General features: G+C 36.1%; 2 protein-coding genes across 2 annotated transcripts; one reads left to right on the forward strand and one right to left on the reverse strand.

The window, feature by feature from the left end:
* Nucleotides 1–9,864: 9,864 nt before the first annotated feature.
* LOC126728517 (uncharacterized) lies at nucleotides 9,865–10,554 on the reverse strand. Its single transcript, XM_050434325.1, has one exon. The coding sequence runs from the start codon at nucleotides 10,552–10,554 to the stop codon at nucleotides 9,865–9,867; it is 690 nt and encodes a 229-aa protein (XP_050290282.1).
* Nucleotides 10,555–15,637: 5,083 nt separating this feature from the next.
* Nucleotides 15,638–19,715, forward strand: LOC126726633 (uncharacterized). Its single transcript, XM_050431939.1, has 3 exons — nucleotides 15,638–16,874; nucleotides 17,947–18,206; nucleotides 19,460–19,715. Exons 1-3 carry the CDS (start codon nucleotides 15,661–15,663, stop codon nucleotides 19,519–19,521), a joined length of 1,536 nt encoding a protein of 511 aa, XP_050287896.1. The 5' UTR covers nucleotides 15,638–15,660; the 3' UTR covers nucleotides 19,522–19,715.
* The last annotated feature ends 1,139 nt before the right edge of the window (nucleotides 19,716–20,854 follow it).

Below are 20,854 nucleotides of genomic sequence, written 5' to 3' on the forward strand. Positions count from 1 at the left end.
AGAAATTTTTTGATTAAATATGAAGAACAACCAAATTCGTTTTATTGATTAAGTAAATGAGCCTTTTCTTCTAAAAAAAAAGAAAAGTAAACGAGCCTTAAAGAATTCCAAATATGGCATTTGAACGTAAAGGTTTTTTCATCCCCATAATTTGTCCAACTAATTTTTTATTTGCCATTTCTTTTTTTAATTTTATTTTATAGACATTTGATTATTTCTCAATTTCTCATAAGTCATAACTAGTATTTTACTATATCGATATTGATATCGAAAACAAAAAGGAGTACTTCCATCCACGCTAGAGCGATTTACTACATGACATAAGCCTGATCAGAGGTATTTTATTGATTTCTTTTACTTCCTTTTCCTTCAAAGCAATGAAAATACATAAGCTGAGGGATAGAAGAAAAAAATGAGGACAAATTTACAATGAGAACTTCAATTTGCAAACAATTTTCCGTGATACATTATTACAAATTTACAACTACTAGGAGGACATTATTACAAATTTACAACCCTAAATCAATCCTCTTTCTTCCCTATAAAAACATTCTTTAAAAGTTTTAAAATCATAGGTTCAAGTTTTAAAATCATAGATTCACCAATCCTCTAAAACCATAACCCACCATCAACACACAAAAACAAATACTCCAATCATTTTAAATTAAGAGTTTTTAAATTTATTAGTCCACACTCCATAATATGTTAAATTAAATTTGAAAATTTTATTTTATAAAATCATAATTGTTTGTGTGTATATATTAATTGTAGGGGCTAGGGCCCAAAATAATGTATTGGGCCTTGGGCCTTGTCCGAGGACACTAACAAGTCCGAGGAGAAGAAAATGACTTAAATGATCCACATTACAAGTCTCATCAGTGGGGGATGAAGGGAAGAAGGTCCAAGGAGGAACTCCTCCTCGGACACGACAAACGCAGACCAAGTGTGTACTCTAACAATTGAAATGCGCCCCATGAACATATGAGAGAGAAGAAAAATCAAAATATCTAAGGAAAAGCTGCCACCACCACATTAAATACACTGCAGCTACTTTTTAGGCCGTATTAATGTGGAGAGGACCCCTGAATAGTGCTGCCTTGACTGTCACAACTCACAGAGGGCTGAAAGGGGTGTTTGATGGGATGGGTACTCAAGTGGAGATCCAGATGATCAACAAGTATAAGGTTGAGATGATCATAAAGGAGCTATATAATGTGGAAGAACCCCCATGAGGAGGGGGTGGAGAAAAAGAGTGAAAAAGAATACTGTAGCATACTAAACAATCTTAATATTGTGATCAGTATACGTTAAATTTTGGTCTCCTCGGACTAAATATCCATTGGCACTAATGTCTTTTATTGGTGCTTGATTGTCTCTTAACTCTATACTAGCCGTTGTCCAACTCATTAAGATCTAGTTCTTTGACCTATACTTTACAAAATTTATTGTATTGGGCTTATTAGACCAGGATCTCATACATTTGGGCTTGGGCTCCAAATCTTGCCCCTACATATATTTATTTACTTCATATGCGAGAACCTTTTGTTACACATGTTTTAGAAAAATCAAATCTAAAAGTTAATTTATGATTTATATTATTATGAGGTTTTACTAAACATGCTATATAAATTAGGAACATAAACAATACACATATGTTTGTGTGAAAAACATAAATACATTTATATACATAAACACAAACATCATTCTCCATGAACTTGTAGACCCAAAAAAGTATTAAATATTTTTAAAAAGAAAGGATTCAATATCTTTTTTTTTTTTTTTGGAACATTAAGATATTGGGTTCAAATATCTAATTCTTCAATATAATAAAACAATAAAATCTCAAAATAAAAAAGTAACATCAATGAAAGAATTGAAATTTGTTAATAATTTAACTCAAATTTCATATATAACTTGTAAATAAAAAGTAACGTTAACAATAAAAGAAATAAAAGCATGTAAATTTTTTATTTTTTTTTTTAAAGAACCTCTTCTTTTATACCATTCTTTTTTTCAAAAATCGTTTCCAACATCTCCATAAAATATTTGCAGCAAAATCTTACTCCATCCTTCACCAGTAATTTGCCCTCATAAGTGTTTTTGCGTCTTTATTTTGTTAGGGATTATAATCAAAATACTCATGAACAGTGGTAAGCATCAAGGTCATAGACATTGAGGCAAATATTATCCTCCTTGTGAATAACAGCTACTTAAAAATTTATGTCATTATAGGTCATAAATTGCCTTTTGACGATTGATTCTTGGTTTTATTTATGTTTCCATTTTTAGGTTGTATTATTGTCTTTTGGATTATTATTTTAGTTTTGTTATTATATCTTGCGATATTGAGGTTTAAGCAATTATTTATGCAATTTCCAAACCTTTAACTCTTATTAATAATACATGTATATGAAATGATATTGGAAAATTTAATATCATTGCAAATTTTGTGTAATTTAAAATATACATATGTGTATACATAGCGTAAAATATAATTAACATATCTAGAATATTCAAAAAAATTACATTTAGTTGTAATTTAATAATTTTGAGGTGATGAAACCAAGCATTTAAGTGGAAGAAATATTTTATTAGAGAAGTCATTTAGCTGTGAATCTGTGATATAGGTATTTTTCAAGATGCAATGTATTATTATGATTTTCAATTCAAATGAATTTTCCAAATATTCACCGTTAGATAAGATTATATTAGATTTTATTTAAGGTGCAAATTATTTCATCTTATTATCCGAAATGACAAGCATGAAACTATTCTACATTCATTGTATGTAGGAAGTTCACGTGACATGCTTCAACAATTTCAAGATTTACTCATTACAGTGACATGAAATCCTATGGTAGTTGATATTTTTCATTAAATTGAGTATGCATGTATTTATTTATTTATGTTTCTATTTTATGTGTGAGAACCTTTTGTTACTCATGTTTTAGAAAAATCAAATCTAAAAGTTAATATCTATCTGAATTGTATTATTATGAGGATTTACTACACATACAATATACATTAGAAACATAAACATTTTTTGATAACCATTAGAAACATAAACATAATTAATATAGAAATATGTTCATCTTTGTGTATATGTGTATGAAAAACATAAATACATTCATATACATAAACATAAACATCATTCTCCACAAATGTGTGGACAAATAAGAATTAACAGTTTCTAAATGGAAATTATTTAATAGCTCTTTTTTTGAGAACATAAAGATATCATGTATAAATATCTAACTATTTAATATAATTTAAAATAAATTATCAAAATAAAAAAAATAACAATAAAAGAATTGACATAAGTTAAAACTTTAACTCAAATTGAATGTATGACTTGTAAATAAGAAATAATAATAAGCATAAAAGAAAGAAAAGCATATAAAGATTTATTAAAAAAAAAAAACAGATTATTACTTATTTTACACTATTCATCTTTTCAAAAACTGTATCTATCATCTCCATAAAAGATTTCAGTCAAAACCCAACTCCATCAATTATTAATTAATATTTTTGGTTGAATTATACTCTAGTGAAAGAATCTGTACCAATAAAATAAATATACATTCAAAAGATAAAACCAAATCATTTGATTTTTTTTGCTGACTTTCCGAAATTTTGCTACATTAACTTTGGAGGCTTCAAAATTTTCCACATCAATTTTTTTATTTTAAATTACGTTTATATTTCGCCCATCATCCTGTATCACGCTTTGTTGTGTTATTATAACTCACGGTAGATTGAATTAAAGCCTGTTATTGTTCTTGTGTTAGGTTTTGTTTCCTATTCTGTTCTTTTATTTTATACCTTTTTTTACCTTTAGAAGTTTAGTTTTTTTTTTTAGAAATTTAGTTGGTGTTAGGGTTTCTTTTATAATTTAGTCAATCGTTCATATTGTTGGCATGTAATTGGATGTTGTTCTATTTTTACTTTTATTCTAATGTTATGTTGTGAATCTTGTGATGTGCCTAATGTTATGCTGTAGCATGGATTGCTGCAGACACCTGGATGCCTAATATAGGACTCGGATCCAGGTAGCCACAAACACGTCTTGTTTCAACAGAAAAATCACTCAAAGGACTCATTCATAAAGAAAATTTACTTAGGAAAAATAGTTACAACAGTCTACTTACAAAAACCTAAACTTTATTACAGAATCTACAAATTAATGACTTGCTTACCGCTTACAACAGTAGCTCCAGAACCTCAAGAATCTTCCTTAACAAACTTCTTTCATGAACTTTTTGTCCATATCAACCAAAATCTTTGGCTCCAATGAACCGCCTCAAAGCTTTGACACTAGAAAACCTCATTGAAAATGAACTTTGTGGTTACTGTCACTAATACACTCACTTTGAGACTACAAGCAGAGAGGGTAAGCAACTAAGATTTAGTAATTATGCTCAACAGGAGGCACAAAACATTTGTCAATTGCTTTATATAGGTGCATGATTAAAATTTAGAAAAGACTACACAAAACCTAGTTAAAAAGAATTAGAAAATATATCTAGGCAACCTCGTTCATGTGAACCTCAAGTGAGGACTGAGGAGTAGGTGAAGTCTTCGGTTAGTTGTCTGTTTTGCTTAAGCGAGGTGCTCTTTTGATTGAATGAGTCTCATTTTCTCTTAAGCGAGTTCACTTTCTCTTGTGTGCGTTCACTACTTTATTTATTTATTTATTTTTATGGGAAATATGTGAATTTCATTCAATTGTAATTGAAATACAACAGAGAGACAAAGCACGAGCATTACAAACAGAGATCCTCAATAAGAAGATGCTCAACAAGGCTTGGGAAAGACCTTTTCCAAACCTGTGAAGCACCAAAATTCCTAGCTACCCTTGCAAGCTCATGGGCAACTTTGTTGCCTTCCCTTTTCAGATGTTTAAAAGAGCACCAAGTAAACAATGCAGCCACTTCCCTAATGTTCCTGATTATGTGCCCGAGCTCACCACCATGGATCCCATCGTTAATTGCTTGAATGATGGATAAGGCATCGGACTCAAAAATAGCGTGGGAGACTTCCATTTCCACTGCGAGAATCACGCCATCTTGCATGGCCAAAGCTTCTGAAATCTCAGCCGAGAACGACGCAGGCAGAACCTTGCTTGAAGCTGCTAAAACTTCACCCATGTTGTCTTGAATGACTACTTCAATGCACGAGTTCCCCCCATCATCAAAGGTTGCTGCATCAATATTAATTTTGAAGAAGCTCATAGGTGGAGCTTTTCACTTCGACAGAGGAAGGGCTTGAGATAAAACCGAACAGGAGCAAGTAGCCTTGAACTTGGCCAAGACTCCACCTACCATTTCCCAAGCATGAATTGGAAGGGAGCCCAAGTCCTCATGAATTGCTTGAGTGTGATTCCACCAAATAGACCAAGCAACGGCAAAGAAGAGTTCTAGATCATTCGGGGAGCCTTTTGCAATAAAATCTAAGGCAATATCCACCAAGTCACAAGAGGAAGTAGAGAGGTCCACAGGACAATTGTACCAAAATACCCAAGTCATTTTTGCATGATCACAATGAAGAAGTGCATGGGCTGTGGTTTCAATGGCTTTGTCACATAATGGGCAGAAGCTAGAGCAATGAACTCCTCTGTGGTTTAGATTTTGCATAGTTGGAAGACCATTGACACAAGTCCTCCAAGCAAAAATTTTGATCTTCGGAGGGACTTTCTACTACCATATCCGCTTCCACAATAAGGTCCTTGAGCTGCTTGAGGTGCTTTCACCTTCCTCAACTGAATCCACAATACCTGAAGTAATATAATATGCACTTTTAACTGTAAAATCACCCCTTTTGTTGCCTATCCAGATAAGACAATCCTCGGGCAGATTATAACTTAGGGGGATTTTAAGGATGGTGCTGGCTTCATGAGGCAGAAAAGTGGCATTAATTACATCAGCTTTCCACCATCTAGTGTCATTGTCTATGAGGGAAGACACCATTGGAAAGTCTCCATAGTCAGCTTGGGGGGAAATCACCTTGTGGGTTGTTGGCGTGGCAACCATCTATCATCCCAAATATGGATTCGCCGACCATTGCCCACCCTCCACCTTATGCCCCTTCTAATAACCTCAAGACTATTGTGGATGCTTCGCCAAGCATATGAGGGGTTACTCCCTTTTTTGGAATTGAGGACATCATCAAAAGGAAAGTATTTTGCTTTGAAAACTTGAGCCACTAGGGAGTCGGGATTTGTGAGAATTCTCCAACCTTGCTTAGCTAGCATGGCAAGGTTGAAGGCTTGTATGTTTCTGAAGCCCATGCCTTCATGGAGTTTAGACCGACACATCTTCCTCCAACTAACCCACACAATCTTGCATTGGACCAAGAATGTTTAAGATGCTTTCCCTTAATTCTTGAGAGGTGTTCGGGCTAAAGAATACAGAAGATTTGTCAGTGTTAATTTTCTGCCCTAAAGCCTCTTCATATCTGTTGAGAATACTGACTAGTGCATGACATTCTTGCTCCTTTGCTTTGCAAAACAAGAGGCTATCATTGGCGAAGAAAAGGTAAGTAATTAAAGGGCAGCCTCTACAGATGGAGATTCTATTAATTTGTTGATTCCTGGCAGCTTCATGAATAAGAGCTAAAAAGCTCTCGGCATAAAGGAGGAAGAGGCAAGGAGAGAGTGGATCCCCCTGTCTAATGCCCCTTGAAGGAGAAATGTTCTCACAAGCTTCCCCATTTATAAGCACTGAATAAGAAACAAAAGAGACACAATTCATAATAAGATCAATCCATTTTTCCACAAAGCCCAATTTCTCCATCACACATTTAATAAAACTCCATTCTACCCTATCAAAAGCCTTGCTCATGTCCAATTTAATAGACATGTAATTTTCTTTTCCTTCGCTTTTATGGTTTAGATAATGCATGAACTTGAAGGCAACAAGGACATTATCCGTGATTAGGCGGTTAGGGGTAAATGCACTTTGGTTTTCGGATATGATGTTTGGTAGAATGGCTTTAAACCTATTGGCAAGGACCTTAGAAATGATTTTATAGGTGGTGTTACAGAGGCTAATGGGGCGAAATTCTATCATTCTGGTTGGCTGGTTGGTTTTTGGCATAGGGAGATGTTGGTTTTGTTTATTTTAGTCATGGGTAGATTTGAATTCAGCACATTTAAAACCATGTTTATAATGCTAGGTCCAACAATGTCCCTATAATTATGAAAAAAGATCGCGGACATACCGTTAGGCCTAAGTGCTTTGGTAGGGTGGAGTTGTTACAGTGCCTTCAAGACTTCCTCACTTGTGAAAGTTTTGGTGAGCTCAGAGTTCATTTCATCTGTGACACGCCTAGGGATTGCATTAGTGACTTCATCCATTCCGGTGGGAGAAGATGTAGTGTAGATTTTCTCAAAATAGGATATAACAGTGGCTGTGATACTTTCCTTACTTTCACACCATACACCATCCTCATTCCAAAGCCCCAAAATGGAATTCTTTTTCCTCCTTTTCGAAGCACGGGCATGAAAAAATTTTGTATTTCTGTCACCTTCCTTATTCCAATGGACTTTGCTACGTTGTTGCCAAATGGTCTCCTCATTGTCCAGAATGTCATTTATTTCCTTTCTAAGCTGATTAATTTCTGCCCCTTTATTGCCTTGCTGGTCTACAGTGGTAATGGAGTTAAGAGCTCTTCTTTTCTCCGCTATTTTCTTTGGAATGTTGCCTACTACATTCTGATTCTAGTTTGCCAATGCACTTGCACATCGTTGGAGATTAGAAGCAACCCTTTCAGGAGTGACATAGAGATCACTTGAGTGCCATGCAGCCTCTATCATATCATGGCAATCCTCTCTTTTGACCCGCATGGCTTCAAAATAGAAACGATGTTTATCTCTACAGGATGGAGGAGGTGAGTTTGTGATTGCAAGAATGCAGTGGTCAGATGTGGATTTAGCCAAATGGTGAACAGTTAGGTCCTTGAGATGTCCAAGCCATTCATTAGTAGCAAAAGCTCTGTCAAGGCGAAGCGAAATCCTGTTACTCCCTTTCTTCATGTTACACCAAGTATAATCTGGGCCATAGTATCCCAAGTCCTTGAAGCCACAATGATTTACAATTCGACGAAAACCATCCATTTGATTTTGGGAACGTTGGGCTCCACTTGCTTTTTCAGTCATTGAAAGAATTTCATTAAAATCACCACATCAAAACCAAGGCAAATTAATTGACTATTAAGATAGGAGAGGATTTTCCAAGATTCTTCCTTGAGGTGGGTCTTCGGGTATCCATAAAACCTGGTAAATCTCCAAACAAGACCATTGTTTTCCTCTGTGATTATCGCATCAATGTGATGGTTAGAATAACTCTTAATCTCCAACTTTGTGTCACTAGACCATAGTAGTACAAGGCCTCCACTTCGGCCCCTACTCAAAACACATAATCCATTTGTAAAACCAAGTTTGAATTTTATTTTTTCCATATGTCTGCTCTTTGATTTAGTTTCCGAAAGGAAAACTAAATTGGGATTCCAGCACCGCACATAATCGCGAAGCGCATAAACTGTCCGGGGGTTCCCAATTCCCCGGCAGTTCCAACATAAGGAATTCATGGCTCCCAGCAGTGCTACTTGGCAGCCACCACCAATCTCTAAGAAATATCATGTGTGGTGGTGTGGTGTGAGTCACAGTGTTTCTTCAAAGGTTTACCTTCATCCTCATTCTCTTCTGAGAAGTTTAGCCTATTTGTTCTCTTTGAGGCCAAGAGTCCCACTAAATTTTGAGTGTTTGAGTTAATAGCTTGGTTTTGCTTCCCTTGGGCTCTACCTATTCTTTTCCAATTTCCTTTTCTTAGGCTTTGGGGGTCGGTAATGGTGTCATTGTTAATGAGGGCCTCTTTGTTTTGTTTTAGTGGGCTGGTAACTTCATGGGCCTCAGAGGGGTATTGCGTAGGGAGGCCCACGATGGATGATTCATCACATATCTCCTTTCCCGTTACAAAGATTTTTTGGGAATTATTGGAACTTTTGTCAGAGAGAGGCGTTGGGCTCAAGAGACTAACCTGTCCACCTTTGGCCGGATTGTTTGCTGATGTCTTAACTGATGGCGTGTCTAATACACCCTCATGACCTAGCTATGTGTTCTTGGGAATAGTGGCATTTTGAATGGTCATTGGAAAACCCGTCGGCTCCGCCTCTGTGTCCATTGAATCAGAGGCCAACGGTGTTTGCCGATCAACTGAACCACCCTCCCTATGATCCTTGAAGCCACTGCTATTTGATGTTTTGAGCTTCTTACTCCCCATCTTAGAACCCCTGTTAGCCCATAGCCAATCACTGTACTGCCTATGTTCTTCAGAGGTGCTTGATTTTCCTGAGCAGTGCTTCTCATCATGTCCCAGGATTCCACAAAGAAACCAAAAGATAGGGAGCCTTTCGTACTTGAAAGTAACCCAAAACTTCTCACCTTCCGGTTTAACGATGTTGCCGCCCCTCGCAGTGGTCTGTCAATGGGTAAGTCCACACGTACCCTCATGAATTTAGCTTGCTCCGACAGCCAAGACCGTTTATCTGTTTCTATGTACTTACCCAATTTGTTGCCTAGATCCCTTCCAACTTCTTCAGACATATTCTTAAAGGGAAGGCCCTAAACTTGAACCCAAAATGGAGAGTGGGTGAAGGAGATGTTTATGACTGATAATCCCTTTCGTACTTGAAAGTAACCCAAAACTTCTCACCTTCCGGTTTAATGATGTTGCCGCCCTTCGCAGTGGTCTGTCAATGGGTAAGTCCACACGTACCCTCATGAATTTAGCTTGCTCCGACAACCAAGACCGTTTATCTGTTTCTATGTACTTACCCAATTTGTTGCCTAGATCCCTTCCAACTTCTTCAGACATATTCCCAAAGGGAAGACCCCAAACTTGAACCCAAAATGGAGAGTGGGTGAAGGAGATGTTTATGACTGATAATCCCTTTCGTACTTGAAAGTAACCCAAAACTTCTCACCTTCTGGTTTAACGATGTTGTCGCCCTTCGCAGTGGTCTGTCAATGGGTAAGTCCACACGTACCCTCATGAATTTAGCTTGCTCCGACAGCCAAGACCGTTTATCTGTTTCTATGTACTTACCCAATTTGTTGCCTAGATCCCTTCCAACTTCTTCAGACATATTCTCAAAGGGAAGGCCCCAAACTTGAACCCAAAATGGAGAGTGGGTGAAGGAGATGTTTATGACTGATAATCCCTTTTTCCATTTGCACATTAGCAAGAGATTGTTGTCGAAATTCCACGGTCCATTCCTTTCAACCCATTCCATCTGGTATTTGGAGTTAAATTTGAATTTGAAAATATTCTTTCCAACATCCATAATCCTCAAATCGGAACCCAACTTCCAAGCAAATCTGAGAGTGCTTTTCAACGCTCTCAAATTCTGATTTTGATCTACTGGGAGTCTGCCAAAGAGACTTAATGCGCATTCCTCTAAAAGTTTTGATTTACTAGTGGTTGAGATGGAGATGTCTTCTTCTTCTTCTTTAGTGAGTTGGAGATGTTGTAAACCTTCAATGACTGCTTGATCCATGTTAGAGAGGAGTAGAGCATAAATTATGGGCTATAGCAAACCCAGGGAGATCCCGTATCAAAGAAGGGAGAGGGGACTCGTGCTAGACAAGAGAAAATGCTCCTACGCTGGGAGAGAAAAGGTTTTTTTGGGGCTTAAGAAAACTTTTTCCGTTCACTACTTTATTAGTATTGCTTTAAATTTGGTATTTGATATATGTGGTTAATGTAGGAAATATTCACGAAATTCACAAATATATGAGATGTGAAAATAAAGAAAAAAATGTGTCAAAGAAAATAATCACATAAGACAATATTTTCGTGATTCGGCAATTTTCCTACGTTCACAAAATTGCAATTATTTCACTATTTTTAAGGGAAAAAAAATACAAAGTATGGTAGTATAGTTTTTCTCTCTCAAAACAATACCTCAAACCCTAATCTAAAATCACGGTATTTATATCTTGCACCTACCGGCCCAAATTTTCCCTCCGTTGACTAAACTTTAGAAAATCTCTCATTAAAAATCGTAACACTTTTATATTAGATCGAGTCATAATTCGGATCAAATACAACTAGACCCCACATTGCCCAATAGTTAATATATTGGTTTGTGTGTGAAATTCATAATATACTTGTTGAATCTATTTGTTTATTCTACTACCTAAATTGCTTTGGGTAAAAACAAAAAAGTAATAAAAAAATCTATTTTTTTATAGTGGTATATGAGAATTTTATTCAGGAATTACCAACCCAAATGTAATCCTTTAGCTATGTTGTCATGTATAGAATACGATTCCGTGACATGTATTTGTTGTTGAGCAAAGTGTTAGGGAAGCTCCAAGAAAGAGGTCTCCTACGCCCTTTTGATCCACAAACAATCCCAAACTTATTGCCTAAAGGGGTTTGACATCAATCAAAAGTTCGCCTATCACTAGGGCCCTAGCTACTCTACTGATCATTGCTTTTCTCTCAAGCATGCCATCTAAAGATTTGATTGAAAAAGAAATTATTGTGAAACTATGCTACCACTCAAAGCCGAAGAATCAATTGTCTGTTTGAAGAAGAAAGCTGGTCTAAAAAGCCCAAGAAGAATCCCACTTTCTCGACCCATATGTCTTATGTATGTTGACTTGGAAGACATCAACCAAGTATAATATTTGGGAAGAAGAAGATAAGCCTGTTTCATCAAAGCTGAACATCTAAACAGTCTAAAACACCCAAACAGTCCACCTTGCCCAAATAGTCAGCCAACCCACAAGGTGAAGTTACTGGTTACCCACAACACTCAAGAGGTCCAAGTCCAACACTTCAAAGTTCAAACCTCCTACCTAGGCCATGTCAATCACTTTTAAGGGAATTTTGCAGGAGTAAAAAGGAAGATGAAAGACCAATGTACCTTAAAGCTTGAAAAGACATTTTTAGACAAAAGAGTAGTGTAGGAGACTAGGAGGTATGGGGTTGAGAAAGATTTAAAATATGAATACTACATTTACTGCCAAACTAGGATGGAGTATATAATTACCAAAGAGAAATTTTATGGGCGGCGAGACAATCTTAATGAAGCTAACAAGGTAGCTCTTATCTTTTCTTTTCTTTCTTTTTTTTTTTTTAATTATTTTTTTATATATATGAATAGATAAATTTTATTAACACATACAGATAAACTACAAAAAAAAAAAAAAAAAAAAAAAAAAAAAAAAGTCCTCAACAAGAGTAAAACAGGAGGTCACCAACCAATGCCAACAGGGAGGTAGAGCTCAAGATATAATAAAAGGCTCTATGCGAGCTCAAATGCGTAAAACAGTTAAGCAAATGTATGTTCACCCTATTTTTTGGATAGACTAGCCAACCCGATCCTACCCCCTCTTCCCCTCGCTTTTTTTTTTTTTTTTCCTAGGTGCCTCACAAAGAGGGTAGAGTGAGCAAACCTAGGTGACTATTTACCAAAAATGCAGGTTTCAGCAAAGTCGCAAGAAAATACCCACTGATTATGAGTAGCCCTTGATTCACCTTCCATTACAATCACGAATAAGTCCTCCACTCCTAACAGATCCTAATTACTTTCAAGAAAGTAGGACTGAGCAATGGACCTGATCCACCCGAAAACCCGACCGACCCGACAGATTTTGGGTGGGTCTATGAATATTCGGGTCGGGTTTAGGGTCTTAATTTCAGGTTTGGGTTTGTGTCGGGTCGGCATCGGGTCATATATATATCATACTTCTGAACTCGATATTTTTTTTTTGAAAAAAACCCTACTCTTTGTTGGTCAAATACTTTTAGCAAAACAAAAATTGAAAATGAGAAAGCCTCAGGCTTGTGATTTTACCTGCAAATGCGAGGAGAGAAATGATCAAGAAGAGGTAAGAGAAAGCTAGGTGCTCCATGCTTTGGCTCTGGACTTCTGGTTCTAAGAGAAACAAAGCATGTGAGAAAGTAAGAGAGAGTGGTTTTAATTTTGCTTGCTGTATTTCTAGGATTGTTTGTACTGTCAGTGAGAGTAAGTGGGTGAGCTTTTCAAAAAAAGAAAGAAAGAAAGAAGAGAGTAAGTGGGTGAGAAAGAGCATGAACAGTGAGGAGTCTTTTATGGAGGAGAGAGGAATTGAGTGGATCGAGGTAGTAGTGGGGTGGGACCTGCTGTTGGTAGCCATTTGCCCATTGACAAGAACTAAAGGCTGTAAATAGACTTCAAAGTTAATAAGAGAAAAGAGTAGGCTCAATGGATCGGACCAAAGGTTCCTCACAGTATGGTTCTTTCTCATAAAAATGTACAATTAGATCACAAATTCAACAAACAAATTCGCTTGCCCATAAGTCCAACTCGAGACCCAACCCGAGACCTAGAAAACTAACCCGATTACAGACCTGATTTTTTAGGCCGGGTCGGGCTTTAGGCAGCCAAACCTGATTTCTATCGAGTCGGGTTTTGGATCATAGTAAACCCGACCCGACCCGACCCAATATCACTCCTACAAGAAAGTACCTCAAAGGAAGGAATTTTTGGTAAGCTCCTAAAGCCAAAAAACAACTCATGTGTTTGGAGCTCTATTACTGCATCAAAAAACTTGTTGGGAAAAGGTGTATGTTGGAGAATTGGAAATGGGGAAATAGGAATAGTCCTCTTGAAGGCAAGAAATGTAAACAACTTTGGAAACTAAAGATTAAAGAGAGACTTCAACTATTTTTATGGAAGGTTGCTTGGCAACCCGTCCCAACTAAGGTAGCGATAGGAAAAATAATCAATTTTGAGGAAAAATTACGTATATTTTCTGATGTCAAGGAAGAAACCCTTGAGAATTTATTTATAGCATGCCCAATTACAAAAAATATTTGGGTTAATTCTCCTTGCCCATCAGATTTTTTGAAATGAATTTTGATTTCATTATTGACCGGGTAAGATTTGTACTACAATAAGAGGAAATGCTAAGGCTCTTTAAGGACGAAGCAAGAAACTTTATATTATCTCTGGTGACGAGGATGACAAGAAACCAAATTTTGAGACAAACTAAAAGAGGCATTATTTCTCCTCCCCATCCCAGTACAAAAACCCTATATCTATAATGTAATTAATACACACCCACCGTCCATAAATAATAGTATCACTTAGAGAGAGAGAGAAAGAAGAAGAAGAAGAAGAAGAAGAAGTAGATAAATAAGCACAATATTAATTGTAAGTTGTAACTTTTTTCTCAAAAAAAAAAAAAAACATTTCCCTTAATTTTGTTTTAGAAGGATTTCCCTTTATTTGCACACTGAAAAATGAAGAAAAAAAAATAGTATCAAAATTAACAATCTAGTTGGTCATTTTTCACCCTAAACTATGAGCAAATGTGAAACCTAAACTATGTACCCATTATTTTGGACTCTTATTTATATATTGCAAATTATTCTAAAATGAGGATAGTAATTATAATATTTTAAAGTTTAGAATACACATTATAAATACTTCTATAGGTGGATACGCATTATAAACTACTATGTAACCCATTACAACTTCTTGGCAACATGGGAGAATGCATCACGTCTATCAAAAGTATAACTTAGCAAATAATTTAAAATGTAATCTGTATGGGTGACCTCCTAGAAATTCCTCATGTTGCACCCCTTTCTTTTGTTAATTTTTTTTTTTTAAAAGTTTTTAATTTGTATACCACTTCAAACAAAACTCAATAAAAGTAGATATCTAGGATTTTTTTTTTTTTTTGAGAGAGAGAGAAAACCATAATCAGAGCATGGTATAACAGAACTCTAGTTAAATGCAAATTATATTACTAGTAAAATAATACTAGGACTTTTTTTTTTTTGAGAATGTAATAATACTAAGACTTAATTCTATTATAAAAAAAAAAAAAAAAAACAAAAACAAAAACAAAACAAAGACTTTATTTGTATCTTTCCTTCCTGTACATTAATAACTATGACCAGGAAACCATTACTAACTATGGATATGATATAGAAAAAGCTTTTCATTAAACTTGTTCAAGATGCCAATAGGTTTGTAATTTAACTGGTTAACACCTCCTAGTATTTCTAAGATATTTAAATTTAAGTAGGTTCCAGTTAATTCAACTGGTAAAATTTTTGATAGTTGAATAAGAGATTTAGGGTTCATCTCCGTCTACACCATAAACCAATTGATATCTTGGTCTAATGATAAGAACTGTCTTCAAAAACGGATGTCATAAATTAAAACTCTCTAAAATATATATATATATATATATATATCTAAATTCAAATCTCTCCTTCATGGCAATAACTATCAACATTAGCTCAAATTTTAAGATTGTTAACTTTATTTTACCCTATAAATAAAGAACAAGTTGTTACCCTTTTGAATTGATCTACCAAGTAGATCTAGAGCCCAATCATTGACCATAAATAATACTAAGCTTATAAGAACATAGCAATGGAATCCATTTCTATAAATAAAGAACAATTTGTTACCCTTTTGAATGGGTCCCTCAAGTGGATCTAGAGCCCAATCAACGATCATAAATAAGACTAGCAAAAGAGCCCATTATTGAAGCCCAACTCCTTTTTTTTACCTATAAAACCCTAACTCTCCCCTCCATATTTCCTTGTATTTTCTCACTTCCAAAAAAATCAAAACAGAAGTTGCTACGCTATGGAGAGGGGGAAGACTAGAAGTTCAAGGTCGGCGATGTGGAGGCCAAAATCAAATGATGGGTTTGAGCTCGTTTTCAGTGGCTATGGCTCGGACTCGACATTTTCAAGTCAATTTCTAGACCGGAGACCAGGCGTAGAGACACAGTGGTATGTCATCAAGGTCCCATACCCAGACTCAAACCCAGACCCAGAACCAGAACCAGACCCAGAACCAGACTTCGTTTCTTACTTCACTTCATCAAAGCCCAAAAAGGCAAAGGGCATTCACCACCCTGGACGCCTCAACCCCATTTCTGTGGCTGACCATCTTTACGAAAACAAGCACAGTGCAGTTCTGGCAAGGACCCATCTGTATTCTTTTGGTAACGTGCGGTCCTCCATTGACGTTGACTGTCTTATACCACACAAGGAAGTGTCAACTCTGGACGTGAACTGTGTTGCCGATGGTTGGAAGTTTGTTCCTCCCATGGCTTCTCCTAGATATTGCCCTCACACTGTCGTTCTCGATGGCAAGTTGTACGTTTTCGGCGGTTTCGAAACGGCCTCTTCGCTACATGGCTCTGGGTGGATGGAGGTTTTTAACCCAAACACGAAGAAATGGACTTCATTGCCAAACCCTCCAACTGAAATCAGTGAGCATGAGATGATATACGGAGTTGTTGAACCGAAAAATGTGATTTTTTTGAGTGATCTTAGGTACCCATATGCGTTTCAGACTTACGATGTGAAATCTAAAGCTTGGACAGCACGCAGGAGTGCTTATCCCTTTGAAATATTCTCTAATGGGGTTCATCCTAGAGCTACAACTGTTGGCAATACTCTCTTCTGGGTTTCGCTCGTTTGGGACTCCTTTGAGAATCTAGATGGTTGTTGTGTACATGCTTACCGTATGGATGATGGTAGTGATTCTGGTGATGTGTATTTCAAGGGCAGTTTCGATATCGACCGAATGGTTGAGCTTGACAATGGTGTCACTGCTAAATACCCTCCTGGAGGTTTGCACCATTTAGGTGATCACAAGTTCTGTTTTCTGTTGACCACTCTCAACTATGAACATGGCAAAACTAGTAGTTATGTTAATTGTCTCATACTCGACATTTCTCCAACATGTGATGAGGATGGTGAGGGTCACAATAAGTTGAATATTTCCATCCTGTCCAACCATAAGTATTCTGTGCCGAGCTACTTTACCCTCTTGGATAGCTTGTTGCTGTAAGTTTCCTGTGCTTTCTCTGTATGTCTCTTTACACTCGCCATTGTCATGCCAAGTAATAATTTTGTTTATTATATTTTGGGAAATTTATATAGCATACAGTTTTTTGAACTAAAATCGTGACTTCAAGTCACAATTTTATTTGGTAATCGTGAATTCAAGTCACAATTTCAGTGCAAAAATGGTGAGTGTGTATACTATGTGTTAAAGTAAGTGTGAAATAGACATTGCTCTTATGTTGTTTACTGCCCAAACAAACAAATAGTGGCTGTGGCTGGCATTAACAACAACAAAATACCGATTTCATACATCTACCTAATTTATCTAACAAAGCTTATGACTAGACATTATACTGAGCATTTCTAAAGGCTTGTGTGTGTGTGTGTGTGTATTTCTATATTCCTGTAGAGGATGTGGTTGCCTTCTTAATTGTTCTAGCTTATGTGAAGCCCCTGTCATCCATTAACTCTTTAACATATCATCCTCTTCTTATTTTTCATTACGGTGTTAAAATTTTTGAAGATCCTAAGTTCAAATGTATCTACATAATTTATCTTACAAAGCTTATGAGTCTTATGACTAGACATTATATTGAGCATTTCTAAAGGCTTATGTATCTATATGTATTCCCGTAGAGGGTGTGGTTGCCTTCTTAATTTTTCTAGCTTATGTGAAGCCCCTGTCATCCCTTAACTCTTAAACATATTATCCTCTCCTAATTTCCTCATTATGGTGTTAAAAAATTTGAAGAGCTTAAGTTCAAATATACCTTGTACACCAAGCCTCTCTGATTTGTAAGTTTTGCAAGAATTGTATTATTCCAGCTCTCTCTAAGTTCCCAAGCATTTACAATATATTAAGATGCTGCATCTTATCAAAAAGTGAACCCATGGCCTTTTAAATCATATATGTGATCCTTTGTAGTGTGGCGCCTCTAATGGAGCCCAGTTATCATATTTTTAATTCCCTTTAATCTTTGCCCTATACATGCACTTGGAAGGGCTTATCCGATGTGCAGCTAAAGATAATAACATTATTGTTAATCATTTATGAAAATATGCCAACTTATAGGAATGGCGGCCTTTATACATCAAAGAAGAAGAATCCAAAGTCATCAAATGAAACAAGTGTAATGTTCACTTCTTCCCAAGATGAGATTCAGAGGTCACACATTGACGGCAACAACAATATCCTCAAGAACACAAAGGATGCTATTATAACACTGCAGGGAGTTTTGGAGGGGAAGCATGATCAAATTATAGATGAGGCACTACATCAGTACAAGGTTTCTTCAGATATATGGTGGTCTTCTCTCTACAAAAAGATTGAAGGTCAATTTTAATAACTTCTCAGTGTACACAAGTTCCTTTTTTATTTGTAAATATATGCTTACTCCCATAGAAGCCTTTATGTTTCAGAATTTGTATATAGTAATGGCTCATTGGATTATTTCTTTCTTCGTTACTAACTGGAAATTCTATATTCTTACCTTTTATGTCTTGTTACATTTGCTTGTCTGCAACTACAATCAATGCTTAACCATATGAAGTTAAACACATTTGTCAATGTAATTGTTTTGGTAACATATTTTAAGTCTGTCTGCCTGCCTTTGTATTCTCTATAGTTGAAAACATTTTTTTAGCTCTTAAGTTTAGATAATATCATTTATATTTTTGGAGTGGCAAGGGGTGGATGTGAGGTTCCTTCATGATTTTAGTGATTAGGAGGAGAAACCAGTGCTGGAGTTTCTTCAACTTCTGGAGTCTAATACTCCTTAATCTGTGAGTGGGGACTATGTGAGGTGCATATTGAAAAAGAGTAGGGACTTTGATATCTATTCTTACTATATTATGATTAGAGGTTCCTCTTTTGTTGTCTTTGCATGGAAATGCAATTTCTGGAGTTAAGCCACCTAGGGCAATTTCCTTCTTTGTTTAGACTTCAACACTGTTCATTATTTGAGAAGAGGTTTTTCTATTATGGATCAGTGTTGTATGTGTTGGAATAGTGCGGGGAGACAGTGGATCATCTAATGATTCATTGTGAGAAGGCTTATCAATTATGGTGTCTTGTCTTTAGATCATTAGAGTTTCTTGGGTTTTGCCAAGATCGGTGATAGAGTTGTTGTTTGGATGGAGGAATTGGTTAGGGAAGTACTCCTTTGACATTTGGAATTTGGCACCGTCTTGTTTGATGTGATTCATTTGGAGGGAGTGTAATATTTGCACTTCTGAGGATGAGTAGAGTATTGGGGCTCTACTTCTTGCCTCATTTATGGGCTCTTTGTTTGATTGGTCTTGGGTTTGGGAACTCACATCTAGCTCCTTTTTGATGTTTATAGATTCGCTTCTTCCTTCTACATAGGGAACGCTCTATGATGTTCAATGATAAATGAAACACACCTTCATGACGGTTATCTTAATGAATAGAATTTGCCCATTTATCAAGAATATATTATTAAAATTTAGTTTTCCCTTTGTTTTTTACTGTGCTACAATGTTTAGGAATTGATTAGAAAACTTTAATAGTTGAAGAATAATTATGTTCCCATATGCTTTTATCTGATATTAGCCTTTTGTTGCAGGTCTTGTTGCAATGAGCAAGTTAGCTCACGACAGGCGTCAACAATCAGAATATGATTTTTAGGGTAAAGCTTTAGATTGGGACCATGTTGAAATGTCAATGACAACGCCTTGAAACTTACAATATCTTGTTGATTGAGAGTAGGAATCAGTAATATAGACAACTAGAACTTATAATCATTTCTGTAGAATGATATATGTGGCTAATCACAATGGGTCTTTTGATGATCCTTATCTGACCCCAAGTTTTTGGTCTAAGGTATTGTTTTTGTTATAAATGTTTGGTTATATAGATTTCGTTAGCTGTTGCAGCTCTTTAATATCAATCAAATAATATTTGAATGTAGCTTATATTTAAGGTAAGATTCACAGAAGTAGCCTTTTGGTAATCTTGGCAAACTGCCAAGAACACATAGGCTGCCAGCGACAGATGAGTAACCAAAATGGTATGGTCATCTTCAAGATGGTCGGAGAGTTGGATCCTCCTGGAGAGGGTTCTTATGAGTTTGCAAAAGCTGTTGTACCAGAGTAACCTCAGTTTCAGCTGAATTGTTGCCTCAACGTTAATCTGTACTGAGCTCTCAAGATATCAATATCACAACACTCTTTAAATATGGAGTGTACAATATATTTACCCGAAGTCCACCCACTGGCCGGGGAATACTTCAGACCTATTGAAATATAATCACATGTCTGGGGAATGTAAAGAAAGAAAACATATCCAGCAAGCTTAGAATGCTTCAATTTCCTTAAAAGTCTTAAACCATGGAATCTTTTAGTGAGTTTTGAACTTCCCTGCTATACACCCCATCTTTGGGGAATATGGGTGTGGAGGGAGTGGTTAATAAAACCTTACTACGGGTGGTATTCACCAAACTTGGTTCATATCAACTGGCGAATTATAGGTTTCCCCAAACACCAGACTACACATAGAAAAGGGGTAAAACAAAATAGAAATACTTACTAAACTAGGAGAGTCATGTAAAAAAATTAAGCTGTGATCTTGTATGAATTGAAGATGAACCCAACTTCTTGACTGGTAGCTTTAGAAAAGAGAGAGTTATGTAACTGATAGTTATCTGTTTAATGAATTAAGCTGTGATCTTGTATAAATTGAAGATGAACCTAAATTCTTGAGTGGTAGCTTTAGAAAAGAGAGAATTATGTAACTGATAGTTATCTGTTTAATGAAATCTCAAATATTTTCCACACAAAAAAAAGATGTATATGATAAAAAATTTCATGACAACTCATCATCGTTATTATTAGAGTAATTCATTACATGACATATGATAGCCAAACTATTCTTTGATATATTCAAGCAGATTTGAGTTAAGGGGATGCCACTGCCCCCTTTTTATCAGAAACTTGTGATTTAGTTTTTGATGCAACAAGAA

Source organism: Quercus robur, chromosome 5, assembly GCF_932294415.1.
Source record: "Quercus robur chromosome 5, dhQueRobu3.1, whole genome shotgun sequence".
Lineage (NCBI taxonomy): Eukaryota > Viridiplantae > Streptophyta > Magnoliopsida > Fagales > Fagaceae > Quercus > Quercus robur.

What these genes read in the sequence shown, in the direction of transcription:
- LOC126726633 (XM_050431939.1), top strand. Translation starts at nt 15,661, where the DNA reads ATGGAGAGGGGGAAGACTAGAAGTTCAAGGTCGGCGATGTGGAGGCCA. An exon ending in CTCTTGGATAGCTTGTTGCT is followed by an intron (nt 16,875 to 17,946) that starts GTAAGTTTCCTG and finishes GCCAACTTATAG; the next exon opens with GAATGGCGGCCTTTATACAT. An exon ending in TCTCTACAAAAAGATTGAAG is followed by an intron (nt 18,207 to 19,459) that starts GTCAATTTTAAT and finishes CTTTTGTTGCAG; the next exon opens with GTCTTGTTGCAATGAGCAAG.
- LOC126728517 (XM_050434325.1), bottom strand. Translation starts at nt 10,554, where the DNA reads ATGGATCAAGCAGTCATTGAAGGTTTACAACATCTCCAACTCACTAAA.